Source organism: Oryzias latipes, chromosome 3 (genome assembly GCF_053564925.1).
Source record: "Oryzias latipes strain Hd-rR chromosome 3, Olatipes_Hd-rR_3.1".
In the NCBI taxonomy this organism is placed as follows: domain Eukaryota; kingdom Metazoa; phylum Chordata; class Actinopteri; order Beloniformes; family Adrianichthyidae; genus Oryzias; species Oryzias latipes.
The window spans coordinates 13,116,587-13,136,685 of NC_136239.1; the positions used below are offsets into that span (position 1 = coordinate 13,116,587).

General features: G+C 44.8%; 2 protein-coding genes across 51 annotated transcripts in view; one reads left to right on the forward strand and one right to left on the reverse strand.

The window, feature by feature from the left end:
- Positions 1 to 1,495, forward strand: part of bbox1 (butyrobetaine (gamma), 2-oxoglutarate dioxygenase (gamma-butyrobetaine hydroxylase) 1) — a 29,899-nt gene extending 28,404 nt beyond the window's left edge. The window contains exon 8 of the mRNA XM_004066938.5: positions 259 to 1,495. Coding sequence (XP_004066986.1) covers positions 259 to 419 — 161 coding nt within the window. The 3' untranslated portion in view covers positions 420 to 1,495. The remainder of the gene's footprint in view (positions 1 to 258) is intronic.
- A 200-nt stretch (positions 1,496 to 1,695) lies between these two features.
- madd (MAP-kinase activating death domain) overlaps positions 1,696 to 20,099 on the reverse strand; it is a 65,690-nt gene continuing 47,286 nt past the window's right edge. For 33 of the 50 annotated variants that reach the window (XM_078945074.1, XM_078945069.1, XM_078945050.1 and 30 more), the window contains 3 exons: positions 8,526 to 8,595; positions 6,797 to 6,843; positions 1,696 to 3,596 (listed from right to left, as the gene is read on the reverse strand). In XM_078945074.1, coding sequence (XP_078801200.1) covers positions 3,483 to 3,596; positions 6,797 to 6,843; positions 8,526 to 8,595 — 231 coding nt within the window. In that variant the 3' untranslated portion in view covers positions 1,696 to 3,482. Of the gene's footprint in view, positions 3,597 to 6,796; positions 6,844 to 8,052; positions 8,460 to 8,525; positions 8,596 to 20,099 lie in introns of those variants that run through there. The other 17 variants (XM_078945063.1, XM_078945066.1, XM_078945059.1 and 14 more) reach the window with 5 other exon arrangements.

The window sequence follows — 20,099 nt, forward strand, 5'->3', positions numbered from 1 at the left end:
TGTTGAAGGACTTTATTTTTTAGCCCCATAAGCAATTTTTTGAGTTTCACCCACCGTGATGCCCCCCCCCCAAAAAATTCCTGTTCTGTGGGTCCTAAACGCGTTCCAGTTTCGGTGAGTTCCTGTGCGTGCGGTGAAAGAACTGCAAATACAATCTGGTCTAACAAATGCAGCAAACGTCTGTTTAAATGTGGCGTCTGTGCTTTAGTGGAGCCCTCCGCTCATTTCTTTCTTCTCCTTTTCTGATTCGGTCTCCAGGCGACATCGTGACCTTCGACAACTGGCGCTTGCTGCACGGGAGGAGGAGCTACATCAGCCGACCGGACCGGCTGCGACACCTGGAAGGCGCTTACCTGGACTGGGACGAGGTGATGTCCCGCCTCCGGATCCTCCGCAAAGCCGTCCACGGGGAGCTGTGAGCGCCACTCTGAGAACATGTTGGCAAAAACCCAGGTGCTCTTGAGCAAGGCAAACGTGAGACAGTAGTTCAAAAAGATGTTCTTATAACGAAGATGCAACGATTTAAACTCTTCAGTTTAGTGCAACGCAACAATGCAAAGGTGAACAGAATCACCCCAAAGCTTTCTGGATATTTTGTAGCTTAAACTATGTTTTACATTTGAATGTCCAGTTTATTTTTCTAAAATAATTAAAGAAAAGAAGAAATCCTTTCATCTACGATGACTTGGGTGAGGGTCCCATGACTTTCAGAAGAAGGAAACTAACTTTTTGTTGCCGTCTAGTGTCGACTTGAGCTTTTCTGTACGTTTATGGATAAATTCAAAACTGCCTTAAGTGAGAGAAAGGTGATCCAGTTCTCTCATGAACATGCTGGGATTAGTCAGAAAAGAAATCACAAAGAGAGTGGATCTGTTTGGAACATTTTCAGCACATGAACTAAATTAATCTGGCAGAAAAAAGTCATTCCGACAGCATTTTAGCTGAGCAGGTTGTGTTGACATTTCAGACAAACGGTGGATTTAGTGGCACAAAAACTAAATTCAATGTTCAATGAATGTCTTAGGATCTCCACTTTCAAAAACACCCAACCTGGCATCGTAACAGAGCGCCGTGTTTCTCTCAAAATCGCTTCAACATCAACAAACAACCAGGATGAATCCAGATTTAAGACTTTTTTTAATGGAGGCTTTGAAATGCCTTCTCTAGTGTGGAAAATACTGTTTTTAAACATTTTGGATCTTCAAGACAAACGTGTTTCTCTGAAACAGGAGCCATCAGCTACCATCATGCCATATTTGGTGCTTGTACCGCCACATTCTTTTAATAACAGATTCCACAATTTAGCCTGATCTTTGCAGTGTTCCAGCACGATGCCTTTACAGTCCACACAAGCGCCCGTTGTTTTCTAGGGAAGCTTTTTTTTTTTTAAATAAAAACAAAAAAATGTCAACACCATTTTATTTTTGTAAGGAAAGTTGTAAAAATTCCTCAATTGATTTACGAAGCTGCTATAAATAAAGTTTTGATGTTTTCAGCCGTCTGGTGTCGTCTTTATAGACGGATGCTTCCCTTCTCTCTGCACTGATGTCACGGCTGTTCGGCGCCGTCATGGCGTTTCTTTACTTCCCAAAAACAAACATGATTCAGCTCCAGTGTTGGTGCATTTTGTCACAGCTGAGCCGTTTTATGATAAAGTTGAGCGGGAACTTCCAGGGCAACAAACGAGCTACGAACTTCATTTAGAACAACTTTATTTATAACCAAAGCTGCACATTATCCATTCATACCAGAATACTTCCAGTATCATTTGAATGTTTTTGGAGCAACTGACAGATAAAACTGAAATGTTCATATAAAGCAAAAAAAACAAACAAACTCCCACATCTTATTTTGAAATGGAGTTTTGTTTATTATACCTTTCCTTTGCACAGTAAACCTATGAAAATACAAGCACATCAGGATCAAAATAAAACCTCTTCCAATATATTGCTGATCTGGAGAAACTGCATACACACACACACACACACACACGCACGCTTAAACCGTGAGAGAAATTAGCGATGGAGGGACTTTTATTACTTCCTGGAGGAGCCGATCAGTTCAGCTGCAGGCATGACAAGTCGATCACAGAGCAGCAAACTGCTTTCCTGATCAATTCAAAAACAGACTCTTGATTTTCCTGGAAACCTTGTTTCTTCAATCAGTTTACGTACACATAACTCTACCAACCTTTTTGACAATTCACAGGAAAAACAATGAAATCTGTTTAAAGGCAGGTGAGGGCGGAGCCTTCTGTCAGCAGGTGTGAAGTGTTTTTTCACAAAAATGCAGTAACCTTTTAAGACTTGGCATCTTACACAGGTTGTTGGAATAATCTACTCCTGCTTACTTGGACTGTTTTCCAATTTATGAAACAAATACAACCAAACTTTGTGTTCATTAGTATGCGATGATTTCTAAAGACCGTTTCTAGAAGCAGATTTTAGGACCCGTGGGGTGCAGAGGAGGACAGGAGCAGAGCTCCCCCCTCTGGTCTTCTGTCAAACTGCGACATGACCTCTTTACTCTTCAGCACCTGCTGACAAACAAGCCTTCCTCCTAAAAAGAGAAGAAAAAAAGCAGTTTTCTGCCTGGTGCAATCGATTGATCGACGTTAAATCTTTAAAGACACCGAACAAACACGCCGCACTAAAATCTCTGACCGAAACGCACCGATAGAAAAGAAAATCTCTTACATTCCTCACCCTGTGAGCGCCGGGTCACTCCAAACACCCGGCAATGGCTAACTACTGAAGTATTGCACATCTAGCAAATAAACATTTTTGTAACATTTTTTTTCAGATCAATGTACAGTCAGAAAATGTATATATTAAATAAATACTATATATAGAAATATATATATAATATTTATTTTCCTATAGTCACATGCAGGGAACAAGAGCAGAGCACAGACGAGAGATCTAAGGGGAAATCTAGAGGCGGGACACTCACAGTTTTCAGGGTTCAAACACCGTGGAGGAGCCTTTACATGCGTGGCTGTGGTCCAGTGTGCGGGGGTCGGGGGTCTCCACGCTGTAGGAGGGCTTCTGGATGTTTCACCAGTTTATACTTGGACAGACTGGAACTTTACAATAACCACACATCACAGAATAACACAGCTGAATGGGGACGGGGGCGGGGGCGCTGTGGTTCACATCAAGGCTGTGCACAGGTCCTGCATGCACTCTGAGGGGAAGCCCTCACTGTAGTTCTTGGCAGCAGACAAAACAAGAAGAAAGATGAGGAGTGGAAGGAGCGGGCGAGTGCTTCAGTGGTCGGGCGTGAACGACAGGATGAGATTATTTACATGACATCACGTGTTTACACAGCTGCATCTACACGGTGGTACGTACACGGGACGACGGGGAGGGGCGTGTGCTTACTTAAGTTGGGGATTGTCAAAAGTCTGAGATGCCATTTCAAGTAGAGAGGCACGTTGAGGGAGACGGACGGAGCGGGAGGTGCAGCGCGGGGGGCGGGGACTAACTAGGGAGAGGCCTCGGAGAGAGCATCTTGGGTTTTCCGTCGGCGTCTTTCCCCTTCACTGCAGCCACGTACGAGAACAGACACAGGACGGAGTAACAGATCTGATGCGCCTGCGGGAGGAGAACACAGGAGGAGCGTGAGGACAGGCGGAGCCGGAGACGACCTCCACCATATCTGCATGATCAGGACCGTACAATAATCAACCCATCTAAAGCTACGTTCACGCCAGCCTAGCCAACGGGCGTGACGGCGCTACACAGGTTTCCACGACCACTTTGGGGCTCTACATTAAAGTTAAACCAGGCCGAACTTTGACCCATCGGGGGCTCGGCTTTGGTAGGGATGTTTTGATTCACAGAAGAGCCAACCGTTTAAAAATTGATCATGAAGGACAAAATTATTGCGGTTTGTGCCCGGCTGGAATTCTAGGAGACAAAGTCTTTCGTAATTTGGGATAAAGATATGAAAGGAAAAGCCTGGATTCACCAGATTTACAGCGCTTTGACTTTTCACACCAAGCTTCTTCCAAGTGTTCCAAATTATTATGCAAATGATATGATCAGCATCATTTTCAAGTCACTTTGTATATTAAATGTTATTGAACAAACCTAGAAAACAGTCATTTCAAAAATTGCATTTTATAGATTCCAAAGAACTGAAAATGGTCGTTTGTTGAATTTGCTGCATATTTACTGAAATCAAAAGTTAATCCAATCAAAAGCATCTTAGTAGGTCAAGTTATATTTGAACGTGGAACCTCTTATTTTGTAGCAGCTTCACATTTCTTGCATCCATGGAACTTGTGAGTTTTTGGAAAGTTTCTGCTTGACTTTGCAGGATGTCAGAATAGCCTCACAGAGCTGCTGTTTGGATGCGAACTGCCTCCCACCCTTATAGATATTTGGCTTTAGGATGCTCCAAAGGTTCTCAGTAGGGTTGAGGTCAGGGGAGGATGGGACCCCACCATCAGTTTATCTAGTTTTTTCCCCATAGCAGCCAATCATCCAGAGGTATTCTTTGCAGCATGAGATGGTCAGATGATTTTGTTATGGAAAGCGTGGTTCTTCTTTTTGTGCCACGGAAGAAAGTGGTCAGTCAGAAACTCAAACTTTTCAGAGGTCATTTCACACCTTCTGGGACCCTTAAGGGGCCGACCAGCTTCCTCCCAGTGATTCTGGCCCAAAACAAGACTCTGCCTCCTTCTTGCTGACATGGTGGCGATCAGCCAACCAGCTACTACTCCACCCATCTGGACCATTCAGGGTTCACTCATCAGTGAACAAGACTGTTTGAAAATGACTCTTCACGCATTTCTGGGCCCACTGCAGCCGCTTGAGCGTCTTGTTTAGGGTTGGACAAATAGAAGGTTTATGTAAAACTGCAAGCCTCTGGCGGATCCTACAGCTTGATGTTGGTGGGACTTCAGAGACCCCAGCAGCTTCAAACATGCGCTTGCTGCTTCGTGATGGTATTTTAGCAGCTGCTCTCTTAATCAGATGTCTTTGTCTGGCAGAGACCTTCCTCCTTCTGCCTTTATCTCCACAAACCGCTGTGTTCTCTGAAACAGCCACAAATCTCTTAATAGTACGATGATCATATTTAGGCATTTTATTTTTTCACATTTTTCAGCAGCAGAGGGATCATTTTTCTTTCCCATATTGTTTGAAAATGTTGGTCTGCTCCATAATGTGGAACTTTCGCCGTTTTTGCTTTAATTGGGATAATTAGTTTGCTGGGTTTAATAAAAAACAAAACGTTTGATCTTTTTGACACTTCCATATAACTTGCATAATCATTTGGGTCACACTGTAGGTGGCAGACATGTGCTAGTATTGAGTAGCAGCTGTCCAGTGTAAACAGTGCGTATAATGAACATGTTTAGTGCATTCACACGCCTGCTGTGAACGTAGCATGAGGATGTTTCTGGAAGCATGCGCTAAAGCGGACATAGTTATTGGACATACATGTGTTTGCAGGAATGAACACTAAAGCAGCTGAGTTCTGCAGCTCCTTCATAGAACATTACTGACCCAAATGAACTAAAGTACTCTGCCTGGTGACTTTCAAGCATTTAGAATCGTGATGATCAGCAGGTGGACTGTGAAACTAAAGCTCCCGCTGAAAGCAGATTTACTAAGGAAGATTAGATCTGAGCACAGATCAAGTCTTTGGTGCAGCAGGTCAACAAGCTCATGGAGGATCTCATGCTATGCAAACCAACAGCCGTGTCCATGAGGCTCCATCATTGACTGTATATGAGAACTGGACTGAGTGACTGACCCCTCTCCCCTGGTGTTCCAGACAGGAAGTCCCTGCTGGTTCCAAGAAGACAAAATCCTATTGACTTCCATAGAGAAATAATCAGATATTACGCAGTCTTTTATCAGAATAACCATTCTTGCTCTGATACCCTTAATATGTTCTTACTAATCTAAATGTATTCTCATGAAATTTGTTTTCTTTATTGCAAGTTATTCAAATTATAAGCCATGAAAAAATGGCCACTGAACTGACTTTATATAGTCGGAGCTGGAAGTAACCAGTTTTCTATGGGTGTCGTCACACTCCGTCCAGTTCTTATATACAGTCGATGGGTAAACCCTTAAGATGGAGTCTGATGGTTTAGTGCTTCTGATGGTTTGGAGGTTTAATAAGCTGCATTTGAACAGAACAAAGCAAAAAGATCCACCCTAAAAGTCCTGCCAGAGGGACATTTCAAACAAACTACTGGCGCTCTGGTTGTGTTCCAATTCTTTCAATACTTGGTGCTCTACTTAGTGTTTATCATTTTCTAGTGCTGTCCGAATCCACTTTTCCAAAAATCCAGTGCCTAGAAATTTCCCAGAAGTATTTGAGAAAAACCAGTGGATTGGTACCGGATTGGCAAATAAAGACCACAATGCATTGTGTCTGAAAACCAACGTTTTTATCATCAGAACACAGTGGATTCATAAATTGTCTTCGTAAAATGTTCGTATTTATTAGGTTTTTATTTGAGGAAATTGATCACTTGCCATTTAAAAAAAGAAAAAAGAAAGCATGGTGTCTGAATTGCTTTTAAAATCCAGAGCACTAGATAAAAAAACATTTTTTGAATAGGGCTAAAAACAGCATAATCATAATTAAAAGAGCACTGGGACACTTTTACAACCGATCAAAAATGATCCAAGTGGGTCTTTAAGTTTATTTTAGGCTAGAAGTTCTTTCTGGCTGTTAAAACATGTAAAACTTTAGCATCTGTTGCACTAAATAAAGTAAGAAACATTCCTAAAAGCACAAACTGATGGAAAGCAGGGACAGGAGGACTCACCATGGGGGTCTTGTACTTATGGATCACCACTTCTTTAGTTTCAGGAACTATGCCAGCGCAAGAGACAAAACACAGAATTCAAAGGCAGCAGAAACTTTCATGAGTTCACGTTTGAAGGCTTTGGGAGGAGTGGGCTTCTCAAAAAAAACAACATAACATGTGAATACAGTGTGGGCCAAGAATGGCCTTCATGAGACATCAGCACAGGATCCACTTTCCACGGAGAATTTGATCAAATCAGTGTAGTACATTAAAGGGCCTGTAGGGGGGGTTGTGTTCAAACAGGAAACCCTGCTGATGACACATTCGTGGCTCACAAAATAAGACAAATAAATGCAGCAAATGTGATCACAAGAGGCTGCAACTCTTCTACAGCTGGACCCCCATGTTTCACCAGTGAAATGACAGAAACAGGAGGAGAACTTAAGGCTGTCTCTGTCCAGAGAGACAGGGAGACTTTTCATTAGTAACTGTGAACCCAAAGCAGTGATGGAGAGGCTTGGAGGACAGATGAAGGAGCGTGGGAAACGTTAAACCCCTCTGCTTAACTCCCACTAACCAGCTGTCCCACCCCAGAAATCCACCGGCTCTGATACAAAGCTGGACCATCAGAAAAAGAAAAAGGTCTAGAATGATCTCCGAGGGGAAAAACAAACGGTGTAGGAAAGAAGCAGACGAAAACGCAAAAAGGAGAAAAAGGAGCGATGGAGCGAGGAAAATATCTGTACAGTTTGACTTTGAAGAAGAAAGGTGACAACACTTTACCTGCTGGAGAATGAAGGTTTTCATAGTGGCAAAGATGAGGGCAACATTACAAAAGCAGCACAGAGGCACGACAGTAACACAGCTCAACGTGTGACCTGCTCTGACATTCTCAGCGGAGCTTCCGCTCCTTCATGAACTTTTCCAAAAACTTCTGCTACTCCTCTCCCTGATTTGGTTGAGTGTAACCCACAGCTGACACCAAAATAAAAGCTTCTATCCATGCAAACGCTGTACAACCAAAGGGCCTCACTGTTTCATCGACTGAAGCTCCATTCATGAACACAACTCTGTGGAATGGTTGTGTCAACAGTTACACATCTAAAGCTCACACTGCCCTCAGCAACGCACCTTCAAACAGCCACTTCCAATGAAAAGTCTATGTGAACGTGCGTTTTGGGCTTCCAGAGCTATGCGAGTTACTACCACTGCTTTCAGGCTCTTGGTACAAAACGCATATCCATAGGAACAAACCCTATTTTATACTGAACATATTTTTATTTTTTGGTTTTGTTCGCACGGCTGGGAATCACTGCTGGTACATCTAATTGGATCAAACACTGAAGTATTTTTTTCTAATTTCACTTATGTCAAGTTGAGAAAAAGGGTTTTGACATAACTATAAGTTAAATGGAACAAAAGTGGAATTTTCATTAAAAAAAATGACTACAGATTTAGAAATGGATAGATGGATTTTGCATTTTTTAAGAAAGCTAGAAGAACTGTGCTATTTTTATTTTCTGTAATTCAACTTTTAAAGAGCAACGCCCAACTTCTTGCAGGACTTCTTGGATGCCTCACCTAAGTGATCCCAGTTCTTCTGCCAAATGGACAGGTGAACTCAATCTGTCTTGGTTCTATCAGCAACCCCATGGTTCTGCATCAGCATCCAAAATAAAGGCTGACCACAAAACTGAGTTACTGCCGTGCCGAGTACAGGCTTAGAATCAACAGATGGTGTATTTACCAAATTCCTCCAGGACAAAGACCCCCTTCACTGTATTGCACTTTTTAATGTGACTCAGCTCTATGAAAACCTAAAAAAACAAACAAAAAAACACAAACAAAACAAGACAGAACATTATTAAACTTAACACCGGATGAGGAGCAAAAACACTTCAGATCAAAATGTAACCATGTTTACTTTGTTGATTTCAGTTGGAGGTTAAAAAACAAATTAAAAACATGATAAGGGCTAACATGGGATGCAAGCTCTAACCAAAGAAAAGAAAAGCAAACTATGAGAAGTTTCCATGAGTAAAGCGCATACATGGGCAATGGGGAGGGGCAGCTTAAACCTCAACATGACTACTTTCATTGTGTGGAAAAAGTAGGAAATTACAATGATTAGCTGTGAACAGCAAAAGGTTGGATTAGAAGAAGATTCAAGTGTGAATGGATGCAAAATGGCCCACATAACGCACACATGGAAGTTCCACACAAAATGAAGACAAGGACACAAAATTAGACTTGGCGTACATCTACAACGTTTGAAAAAAACAAAAGAAGGGGGGGGGAGGCAAAAGGTAAAAAGAAAAGGAACCCAACAAGATGTAACTGCTAAAAAGCAAACACAGCAGAGGTTGTGTACCTTCCGCTCCTTGCAGGGGGAGAAAGCATGGGAGAGAAATGGTTTGGATTATTATCGGACAGAAGAGCACAAACACTCATCGACACTCCCAAGAGGACGCTACCCACAGGGGCCTCGCACAGATCCCATCAGGAATCGGACAGCTTAGCACAGCCAATAATGAAAAAGTCCACATCATAAGAAGAACCAGCCCCCCTCCAAAAAAAAAGAAAAAAAGAGGACGAGAGGTTTGGACAACTGGATGAGTCTGTATTTGCCTGGACTTTACCCCTCTGAGTCCCCCAGAGAACCTCCATGCCTCCTCCTCCAGCAACGAGGGCTGGCACCAACGCAAGTATGAAAGTCACTGATGGACAGAAGGGACGTTCACGGCGGCGCCACCCGACGCCACGTTTGCCACTTGTGAGGATGATGCATGCCGCTCCCAGCAATGAGCCGACGCTAACCGCTTCAGCAGCATTCCTGCAGCAGCATGTTTTCACTCAAAATGCAACAGTCTGACCGACAAATCTCTGAGGACTGCAGTGTTCAGCCTCCATCATGATGAAGGGGCCGAGGCAAAAGTCAAACTGAGAGGCGGCGTCCATAAGAAGAATGAATACCAACAGCGTGGCTGAAAACTAGTTGTTGTTACAGTAGATAATAGGACCATCAGTTTAGAGCAGACTAAACAGAATCGGATTTTTGTCACTGATGCTTTATTCCAACTTCATGCCATGCCTCAACTAACAGACCATGTTGGTTTGATCTTAAAATATTATAGTACAAATATGAGATCCAATTGGTAAAAACACCACAATCTCTTTTTGGGTCTTTACGTCAGCTGATGGGGTTTTATTTTTAAGAGTTACTGAAAACGTACAGAGACCTGTTGCAGCCACACGTCTTGACGATTCAGACGTCTAACGTATCCAGCTCTTATTCTGAAATTGTTGTGAAAATGATTGCTTTAAACTGGAGTTTTAGGTGAAACAGGTCAATGTGCAGCTCAGCATCTCAAGACTAAAAGGGCTTCAGTCAAAAAATCACGAAAGCATAAATACCAAATATTGTTAAAGGAAGCCCTGAAAACCAATAAAGCCGGCTTGGAACATTTGACTGTCAATTGACTTGACACCTGGACTGAGTGACCCCTCCCCCCTGGTGTTTCAACCAGGAAGTACCAACTGGCTCCAAGAAGCCAAATTTCCATAAACTTCTATTAAGAAATGAACAGCTATTACCAATGAGTTATATCACTAGAGGAAACATCACGTGGTTCCTCATGGGAGGAGAGCACCGCCATCTTGGTGAGGTCAAGTTACTGCTGCAGTGAATGCATTTGAATACATTTTTTGCATAATACCAGTTCATTGTTTGTGTTTCAACTGCCAAAATCAGAGAACTGAGTCCATGAAGGAGGAAGTATATCATTTCACAGGTAAGTATTATAATTTTTTCTTTTAATGCTGCAGGGGCTTTATTAATAGAACACATGTTGACATGTATGATGCTGCAGAGTTATTATCAACATGCTGCATGATGTACGGAGAATTTGCTGTCAACATAAATGTACATTTTATTTTGCTAAACCTGTATACAGCATACTAGGCTATTATGGTAATATAGATTTATACATTTCTGACTCAGTGACTGAACTTTTCACTATTCACTATTCAGACTTCAGGAAAAAGTGGATCTTGGCTATCAAAAGAGTTAACCCAGATGGATCACTGTGGTACCAACTAGTAATACAGTCTGACTGTTCAAAACATTTGTGGAAACACATTTAGATAAGAGGCCAGACTGTTAGCTTGAAACCCGACACCATACCATCTGTGTTACAATAATTGATCACTCACATGAATCAGTATAAATCTTAAATTTTTCTTTGTTGTTGTTATTTTAGGGTAAATTTACTGTTCACTTTTGGACTTCTTTTGAATATTTATTTTATTATTATTATTATTATTATTATTATTATTATTAATAATAATAATAATACTAATAATAATAATAATAGACTTATATTTTATTATTTATTGACTTATTATGTATGTATTGCTATTATTTATTGTTTGTATTGACTTACTATTGATTTATTATTATTATTATTATTGACTTATTGTTGGGTTTTTCTAAATAATTTAAATTACATGTCAAAGAGGTCTAAAACTCCTAAATGTTTATAAATTATTTTTTAAAAATTCTTTATAATAATTTTTTTATTTGTAAGAAGTCCTGCAACAATGCATTTTCATTAAAGTTTGAGCTTTTAAGGCTGACTGTTTCTCTTATTTAACAACAACAAATGATGTATCTATATATATATTATATATATAAATATAATATATTTACATATATGTATAAATATACATAAATTGTAAAAACTTTAGGTTAAGAACTTAACCCCGGTTCTCTGAAACATGAGTGAGGTATCTCACTATGGGACACGCCCCCTGCGCTGTCCCCCAGAAGCTCTTTTTCATTACGCCAGTCTTGACTGGCAGACAGAAGATGACGTCTGCTCTCAGGAGGCGGGACTTCCTCCTGCTATAAGAGCCGGACGCCATCTTCTCTCCTCAGTCTAAGTAAGCACACCTCTTCTCGCTCCAGGCAAGGAGGGTGATCTGGTGAGATACCTCACTCATGTTTCAGAGAACCGGGGTTAAGTTCTTAACCTAAAGTTCTCTTTCAACATTCGTTTCGGTATCTCACTATGGGATGTAGAGACTCCCTTATTGCCAGATAAGCTTACTCCGAAGACCAACAGAGAACAACCAGGCTGATCATACAGGTGAAGGTGTGGACCCCACACCTAGCACTGCGTGAGGCAGCCCTGGTCTAGTGACATCCAGTCTATAAAATCTGATGAAAGTGTGAGGCGTTGCCCAACTGGCAGCCGTGCACACATCATCCAGAGAGATGCCCTGAAAAACTGCCCATGATGATGCCATGCCGCGAGTGGAATGAGCGCGCAGGCCCGCCGGGGGTGTTAACCCCTTGCTGTTATAAGCCATGGATATAGCGCCCACAACCCAGTGTGACAGGCGTTGTTTGGTTATAGGCTTTCCTGTGTGAGGAGAAGCCCACGACACAAACAGCTGCTCAGATTTTCTGAAGCCAGCCGTCCTCTCCACATACATGCGCAGCGCCCGCACAGGGCACAATGTGTGAAGCCTCTCTTGCTCCGTAGAGGAAAAGGGAGGCGGATTGAATTCCAAAAACTCAATGGGGTGGCAAGGTATGGTAGGGTTGAAAACCTTGGGCATAAATGCCGGATTCGGTCTCAACAAAACCTTAGAATCCCCTCTGGAGAACTGCAAACAGGACGGGTGAACTGACAACGCATGGATGTCGCTCACTCGTTTAGCAGAAGCTAGTGAAATAAGCAGAGCTGTTTTAAAAGAGAGCGCTTTGAGGCTGACTTGCCTCAGTGGCTCAAACGGTGCGCACGACAGTGCGTCCAGCACCACCGGTAAATCCCAAGGAGCAACAAGGCTTTTCGACACCGGTCGGAGCCGACGTGCGCCCCTCATAAACTGACAAATAAGCGGATGCTGGCCCACTGTTTTGTCATTAACACCTATGTGACAGGCGGATATGGCCGCCAGATACACTTTAATGGTGGAAAAGGACAAACCTTTTTCAATCAGTTCCTGAAGGAACGATAGAATGACTGGGACTGGGCTCTGGAAAGGCAATACGGCCATTTTTACGCACCAGTCCTCAAAAACGCGCCATTTGGCGCCATAGGCGGAGCGGGTGGACCGCGCTCTGGCACTCTGGATCGTGTCCACGACGTTCTGCGGGAGTCCCGCTGCCATGAGATTCAGCCTCTCACGGGCCAGGCCCACAGAGCCAGGCACTCCGGATGAGGATGAAAAATTTCCCCGCGGGCCTGCGACAGGAGGTCCCTGCGTAAAGGCAGGGGCCACGGTTGGCTGTGCAGTATCTGAATGATGTCCGCTAGCCAGTGTTTCCCGGGCCACCGAGGGGCTACGAGGATGAGAGAGTGTTTCCCCTCCCGAACCCTGGTGAGGGTAGGGGCAATCAACTCCAACGGTGGGAACGCATACAGAAGTCGGCACGGCCACTCGTGCGCTAGAGCGTCCACCCCCAGGGGGGCGCTCTGGTCCGTCAGAGAGTAGAACATTTGACACTGGGCGTTCTCCGCTGACGCAAAGAGATCGACCTCTGCTTGACCGTAAATGCTCCACATCTGGGCTACCACCTGGCTGTGGAGCTTCCATTCCCTGTAACGCGGGTTCCCTCTGGAGAGCAGGTCGGCTCCCCGGTTCATTATCCCCGGTACATGGATGGCCCGCAGCGACAGAAGACGGGAGCTGCTCCACATAATCAGTCTGTGTGCTAGCGTGTGCAACTGAAATGAGCGCAGCCCTCCTTGTCTGTTGATATACGCCACCACTGTGGTATTGTCGGTCCTGACTAAAACATGGCGCCCTTTCAGAAAGGGTAAGAAATGTTTCAGTGCAAGAGACACCGCCAGGAGTTCCAAGCAGTTTATGTGAACTGATCGCATGTGGGAGCCCCACAGACCGTTCACTGTCCTGCCCTCGTGAGTGGCTCCCCAGCCTGTCAGCGAGGCGTCTGTGGTGATCACCTGTCTTGTTTGCACGGTTCCCATGACAACACCCGTGGTGAGGAAGGAGATGTCCCTCCACTTGTGTAGGGCGAGAATGCACGTAACCGAAGCAAGCACTCGTCGGTGACCATGGCGGGCGGGGCTTAGATTGAGCGACGCCACCCACCGCTGAAAAGGACGCATGTGTAAGCGGCCAAAAGGGATGACGGACAGCGCCGATGCCATCAGCCCGAGGAGTTTGAGGCACAGTCTGAATGTTATCCACGCCCCCCTGCGGAACTGTGACAGACACGCCCGGAAGGCTGTCACTCTCTCCGCTGAGAGTCGCGCTCTGAACTCGACCGAATTCAGGGATAAGCCGATGAAAGTGATCGTTTGAACTGGTGTCAATACGCACTTTCCCCAGTTTACTGTGAAGCCCAGTGCAGTTAGGTGCGATGTGAGCAACCCGGCCTGCCTCCTGAGTTCTTCGGGAGACTGCGCTGCGAGCAGCCAGTCATCTATATACATGGCCAGCCGAACGCCCATCTGTCTCATGGGTGCGACGGCGGCCTCCGTGCATTTCACAAACACCCGCGGACTCAGTGAGAGGCCGAAGGGGAGCACTAGAAACTCGTAAACCTTCCCTTGAAAGGAAAATCTGAGATACTTTCTGTGAGGGGGGTATATTGGGACGTGAAAATATGCGTCTTTCAAATCTATGGAGACGAACCAGTCTCCTGGACGCACAAACCGTACCAGACCTGCGTGTGTTAGCATTCTGAATTTGTACTTCCTCAAGTATTTGTTCAGTGCTCGCAGGTCTAGAATCGGACGCAGGCCTCCACCCCGTTTCGGGACCAGGAAGTATCTGGAGTAGAACCCGCTGTGAGCCTGCTCCGGTGGCACTAGCTGAAAGGCTCTTTTGCCCTGCAGTGTTTTGATCTCTTCCTGCAAAATTCGTGCATTTTGCCCCCTGGCCTGCGACTGCAGTATACCATTGAAAAGGGGAGGGGTAAATGCAAACTGGAGTCTGTAACCCTTGGTAACAGTGCTTATAACCCAGTCTGGCGCCCCGCAGTGCCGCCATTGCTGTGATTTGTCCGAGAGCGGGCCGAGCGACATCCGCGCTGAGACACTGGTGGGCGTGGCCAACACGAGCTGCGCTGGCGCAGGGCTCGTTGCTACCACGGTGCTGGGCTGCTGTGCCACTGGCGGAGCAACAGCTCCCTCCTGTGGCCTCATGTGCAGCTGCGCAGCTCCCACTCGGCTTCCCGTCATTTGTATGTGTTTTGTTTTTTGTTTTGTCTTTTTGTGTTGAGGCTGCGCCCTTGGCTCGGGGCCTGGTTGCGCGCCTCGGGGATTTTTTATTTGTGTTGGTTTTAAAAACCTTTTCAAACACTTTCTGGGACCCAACTGTGGCTCCACTGAGCTCTCTGTGGGTCCCTCTTTTCTCCTTTTCAACTGGCTGTGAACAGTGAGGGCCACCTGTGCCTCTGCACGCCTTTTGGTCGGGCTGGAACATGCCCTGGAGAAAAACGACAGGAACGGAACGTGTCGTGGAAGGGGGGAAGCAGGCTTCTGGTTTTGCCCGCTCTCCATCCCTGTTGGTTGCGCCCTAGGTGGCACGCCTCTTTTTCTTTGCGCTCTGAGCGACAGGAGGCGCTGGCTGGGCTGACGTTGTCACGTTGGGAGCAGACGGTTTCTTGGCCCAGGCCCCTCTGGCCTCAGCAGGCTTTCCGTGGCTCCGGTCACCTGGCTGAGGCTGGCGTTTCGGAGTGCGGTAAGCTGGTCTAGCTACCGCTTGAGCGAAGGAAAGACGCGGTGCAGCTGGGGTAGGAGGGGGTACCTTCCTGGGCAGACACAGCTGCAGTGCTTCACCTTCCCGTTTCTTCTCCTCACAGCGCCTTTGCATTGTGGCCATTGCTGGCCCAAATAGGCTCTTTGGGTCCACCGGCACATCGAGGAGTTGAGTCTTCTCCTTCTGAGAGAGACTGGATAAGTTCAGCCACCGGGCTCTTTCCTGGACAACCATGAGGGCCATGGCTCGCCCAGAGGCTTGGACTGCGGACCTGTGGAGACGCAGACAAAGGTCTGTGACCACGCATAGCTCGTTCCACAAGTCTGGGGTTGGAGTGCTTGACATCTGTTCCTGCAGCTCTGCCTGGTAGGCTAGGAGCAGAGAAGATGCATTCAGGGCTTTCACCGATGCGGCAACTGCCTTGTAGCCCTTTTCGGTGAGAGTTGACTGGAAGCAGTCAGCTTTCGAGGGCAGGGCGGGGCCCGCGGAAGTCATGGTGGACTTCTGTGTTGGGTGCAGGTGGGAAGCCAGCAGCGGTTCGACTGGAAGGATCTGCGAGAATCCGTTCTCCTCCATGTTGGCCCAATCCAAAGCCGAGCCTCCCAGGACGGGGCTTTTGGCTGAAAAGGGGGTGCTCCAGGTCCTGGTCGCTTCCTCCAAGCACTCAGGGAACACTGGCAGCAGCTGTCTGCTGGAAGACTTGGCTTTAGGCAGTCTTTTTCCCTCATAGCGAGACGTGGTGGCCTCGGTGAGGGCTTCAGGCCACTTAATGCCCAGCTTTTCAGCTGCTCTTCTGCAGACATCATGCAGGTCCATCGCGGCGGTCGGGTTTGGGAAGCCGCCGCACGCGTCGCCCGCAGCCAGCGGCTTTGCAGCCAATGGCAGAAGGAAAGGCTCGCTGTCCTCCTCGTCCTCCTCAGAGCCGAGGCTGATGGACTCGTCTCCGGAGTCGGGCACAGTGTCCTGAAACTCCGGGGGCGCGGCCTCCTGCTCATCCATGCCCTCGAGTGGCGCGACCGTATCCAGTTGGTCGCCCCAGCTCATGCCTGCCACCTCTCCCTGCGTAGACTCCTCTGGTAGTGGGGGGCTGGTTACCCCCAAGACCGGGTCCGCCTTGGACAGACTAGCTTGGCGCGCTAGTCTGCGTCTCAGGGTCTTGAGGGAGAGGCGCGCACAATGCTCGCAGCTAGCCGGAGATGCTAACGCGTCCTGGGCATGTTGCAGCCCCAGACATGCAGCACAGGCAGAATGGGTGTCTGCCCCGGCGATTTTGCTGCCGCATGAGCAGGCTCTAGGCAGAGGTCTGACCGTTTCCATGGCGAGGAAAGGTTCAGGCTCCATGACGACTTCGTCGACTCCGGTTGAGAGCGAAGCGCGAAAATTACTAGTATGGTGACTAGTTCTAACGGGTGCTGTTTGGAGACAGACCAACCGCGTGACCCAGACAAGCTATGTAACACCGACTAGCGTTCAGCGACCGAGTTGTTAGCTCGCTCTAGGAACAGTTAAGCTAGCTTCGGATACTACACCTGCCGTCTGAGGATGCTTCTGGGAGCGAGAAGAGGTGTTAGACTGAGGAGAGAAGATGGCGTCCGGCTCTTATAGCAGGAGGAAGTCCCGCCTCCTGAGAGCAGACGTCATCTTCTGTCTGCCAGTCAAGACTGGCGTAATGAAAAAGAGCTTCTGGGGGACAGCGCAGGGGGCGTGTCCCATAGTGAGATACCGAAACGAATGTTGAAAGAGAACATATATAGTTTATAAAAGCTACTTAGACACCACTAAAAGCAATAGAAATCATTGTCATGTGGGCGTCGTCGACCTCACCAAGATGGCGTCGCGCTCTGCCACCGTCGGCCAGGCTTCTAAAGCGGGCGTGTCTCCTCTAGCGATATAACTCATTGGCTATTACTCAGTTGTTGTTTTTTTATAAAGAGATTTTTGATAATCCTAATTTTTTTTCAGATTTTTTCTGTAGCCCAAATTATTCAGGTTATAAATTTATTCAATAAAAGTATGTGCTCTCACGTCAAACGTTCAAAACATCTCACAGATTCTCAAGATTTGAAGTGGGAGGTCACGAGCTGATTGGAGAGAATGGTTGCCATAGAAATGTTGACTAGGACCAATCGCTGCTTACTGATGTCGTCTGGCTCTAACATGACACAAATATGGCAATAGAATCGACTTCGTTTAATTGAAGTCGATTTCTTCAGGTGCCCCCACACTCACTTAGTCCAGTTCTAAAATACAGTCAATGGTTGGAACAGACAACACAGGATCGTTACTTCAGGATCTGATCTACGGCCATTTTAACATTTTTAAACACAAAAAAGGGCAATTCAGTGATTGTTTTAGAGAAAAATACTTGTACAAACTCTCCACTGTGAGCTTGTTTTGTTGTTTTTGAGAGCTACAATGTGGTCTGCATGGCCACAAACACCTAAACTGTGAGGCTGAACTGAATTCTGGGTTCTAAACTGTGAGGCTGAACTGAATTCTGGGTTGTCATTTTGACCCAGAGGTTATCAAAACAACCCAAAACAAACCAAAGAAGAAAATTATTAAGACGTCATTGACTGAAACCATTCATAATTACGCGCTGCCTCACAGACACTTAAACTGACAGAAGCCTCTTTAGTTTACAGCGATACTGTGGTAAACTACTGTGGTTCATCGGTCAGCCCACCCCTCAGTTTGCCTCTGTGAGCGCCCCAAAGCCAGCAAAGAGGCAGGACGGAGCCCATGTGATCCACCCATTCCACATTGGATCAGTTCAGGCTGAAATGCCTCAAATGTGATACTTTATCCAGAAAAATTGTCTGCTGCTGTCGGCCTTCAATAATAATTGATTTATAACCAGCAGAGTGTAGACAGTTTCTGCAGGAGTGTGTTTATGTATTTCTAAGACTCCCGTTTTTACATGTGGGTGGAACTTGGAATGTTTTTTTACAGTTTACATGTTTTGCAGACCGCATGTTTTTTACACTTTTGCAGTTGTATTTATTTAATATTTATTTCTTTATTCAATAAGAATCTCATTTTTGATAATAATTTTTCATAATAATTTTAGTAATATTTTTAATTATCTAATATAAATGTAATTTGTGATGTCCTTTATTGATGTTATATTATATAGATTATTTCTGAATGTCGTGTTGCTGCCACAGATAAATGAAATTTCGCCATTGTGGGATTAATAAAATCATCTATCTATCTATCTATCTATCTATCTATCTATCTATCTATCTATCTATCTATCTATCTATCTATCTATCTATCTATCTAACTCTTACACAGAGTCCTTTTATCAGAGTAATATAATAGTCTTAGTATAATAATAGTCTTAGTATAGTATAAATAGTCTTTAAGTTAATAGAGGCTCCATGGATCCCAGTTCACTGCAGAGATTACAACAGATTTTAAAGTAAATAATACTTTTTACTCTGTGCTTTACCTAAAATAACGAATACTAAGCTAACGAATACTACTACTAATACTAAACTAATAATAAGTCAATATAACTCTTATTTTACTACTTCACTGGTTGCATACAAAACACAATATACAAATGAAGTCTAAAATCTGTATCTAGAGTTTCATTTGTCTGCTACAAAACTATTGACTAAAGTGCATAAAACCTGAATTTGCAACATAAAACGATAAATTACACGCTAGAAAACTTTTTAAAGATTAACAACTTAAATTCTTTGCACTCGCTTTTCTAAAACACATTAAAGACCCACTCCAATAAAAAATGTGTTTTTTAACGTGTTCTTATGGGACTTTTCTGTTGATGGAGGGCCATATTAGGAAATTTACATTTATAAGTATGTTTTATTTAAATCATTGTGAATCAGTAGCAGAAGATGCATCCACTTGTAGACGACTCGATTCGTCTTCGTCTTTGTTTTCAGCCTCATTCACACCGCCATAAGCGTGTACGTTCAAGCGACCACGTCTCTGTAAAGGCGCTACGACCGTTACTACGACTGTTATCAGGCCTTAGAAGTTAAACCAGGTTGAATTTTGACCAATCAGGGACTCAGATTTGGTAGTGACGTATGGATGTCACAGACGTGCCACGCCCCTTTCAACTGTGAGTGGTGGGCATGACTAAGTAAATAGTAGAAGAAGAAAAAGAACCCCCCCTCCTCTGAGCCAGAATCTGGCTCAAAATATTGCTCGCCACTTTTGTTGCACTAGTAATATTATGTTATGTTGGGTGTGTGAGGGGCTGTAAGCTAGCGGGGAGAGCTCTCAGCAACGGGGAGGGGAAGGGGGGTGGGGTTGCTCAGTGCCAACTCCTGCTGCTCTGCAGGAACAATGTCTCAGAAAACAACAGTTATTTTTGATTTGGGTTAAAAACGGCAAAATCATAGTTAAAAGACCACAGGGAACGCTTTTACAATAGATCGGAGTGGGACTTAGAGTCACGTTTTAGAGCAAGCGAAAACAAAATTTATAATAATACATAATATTAAATAATATTAAAGTTTAAAAAATTTGTATTTTTTTTCTACAAGATTTTTTTCTTGACAAACAAAAAATCCAGGAAAAAAATTGCAAGTAAACTCTGAGAATGTAG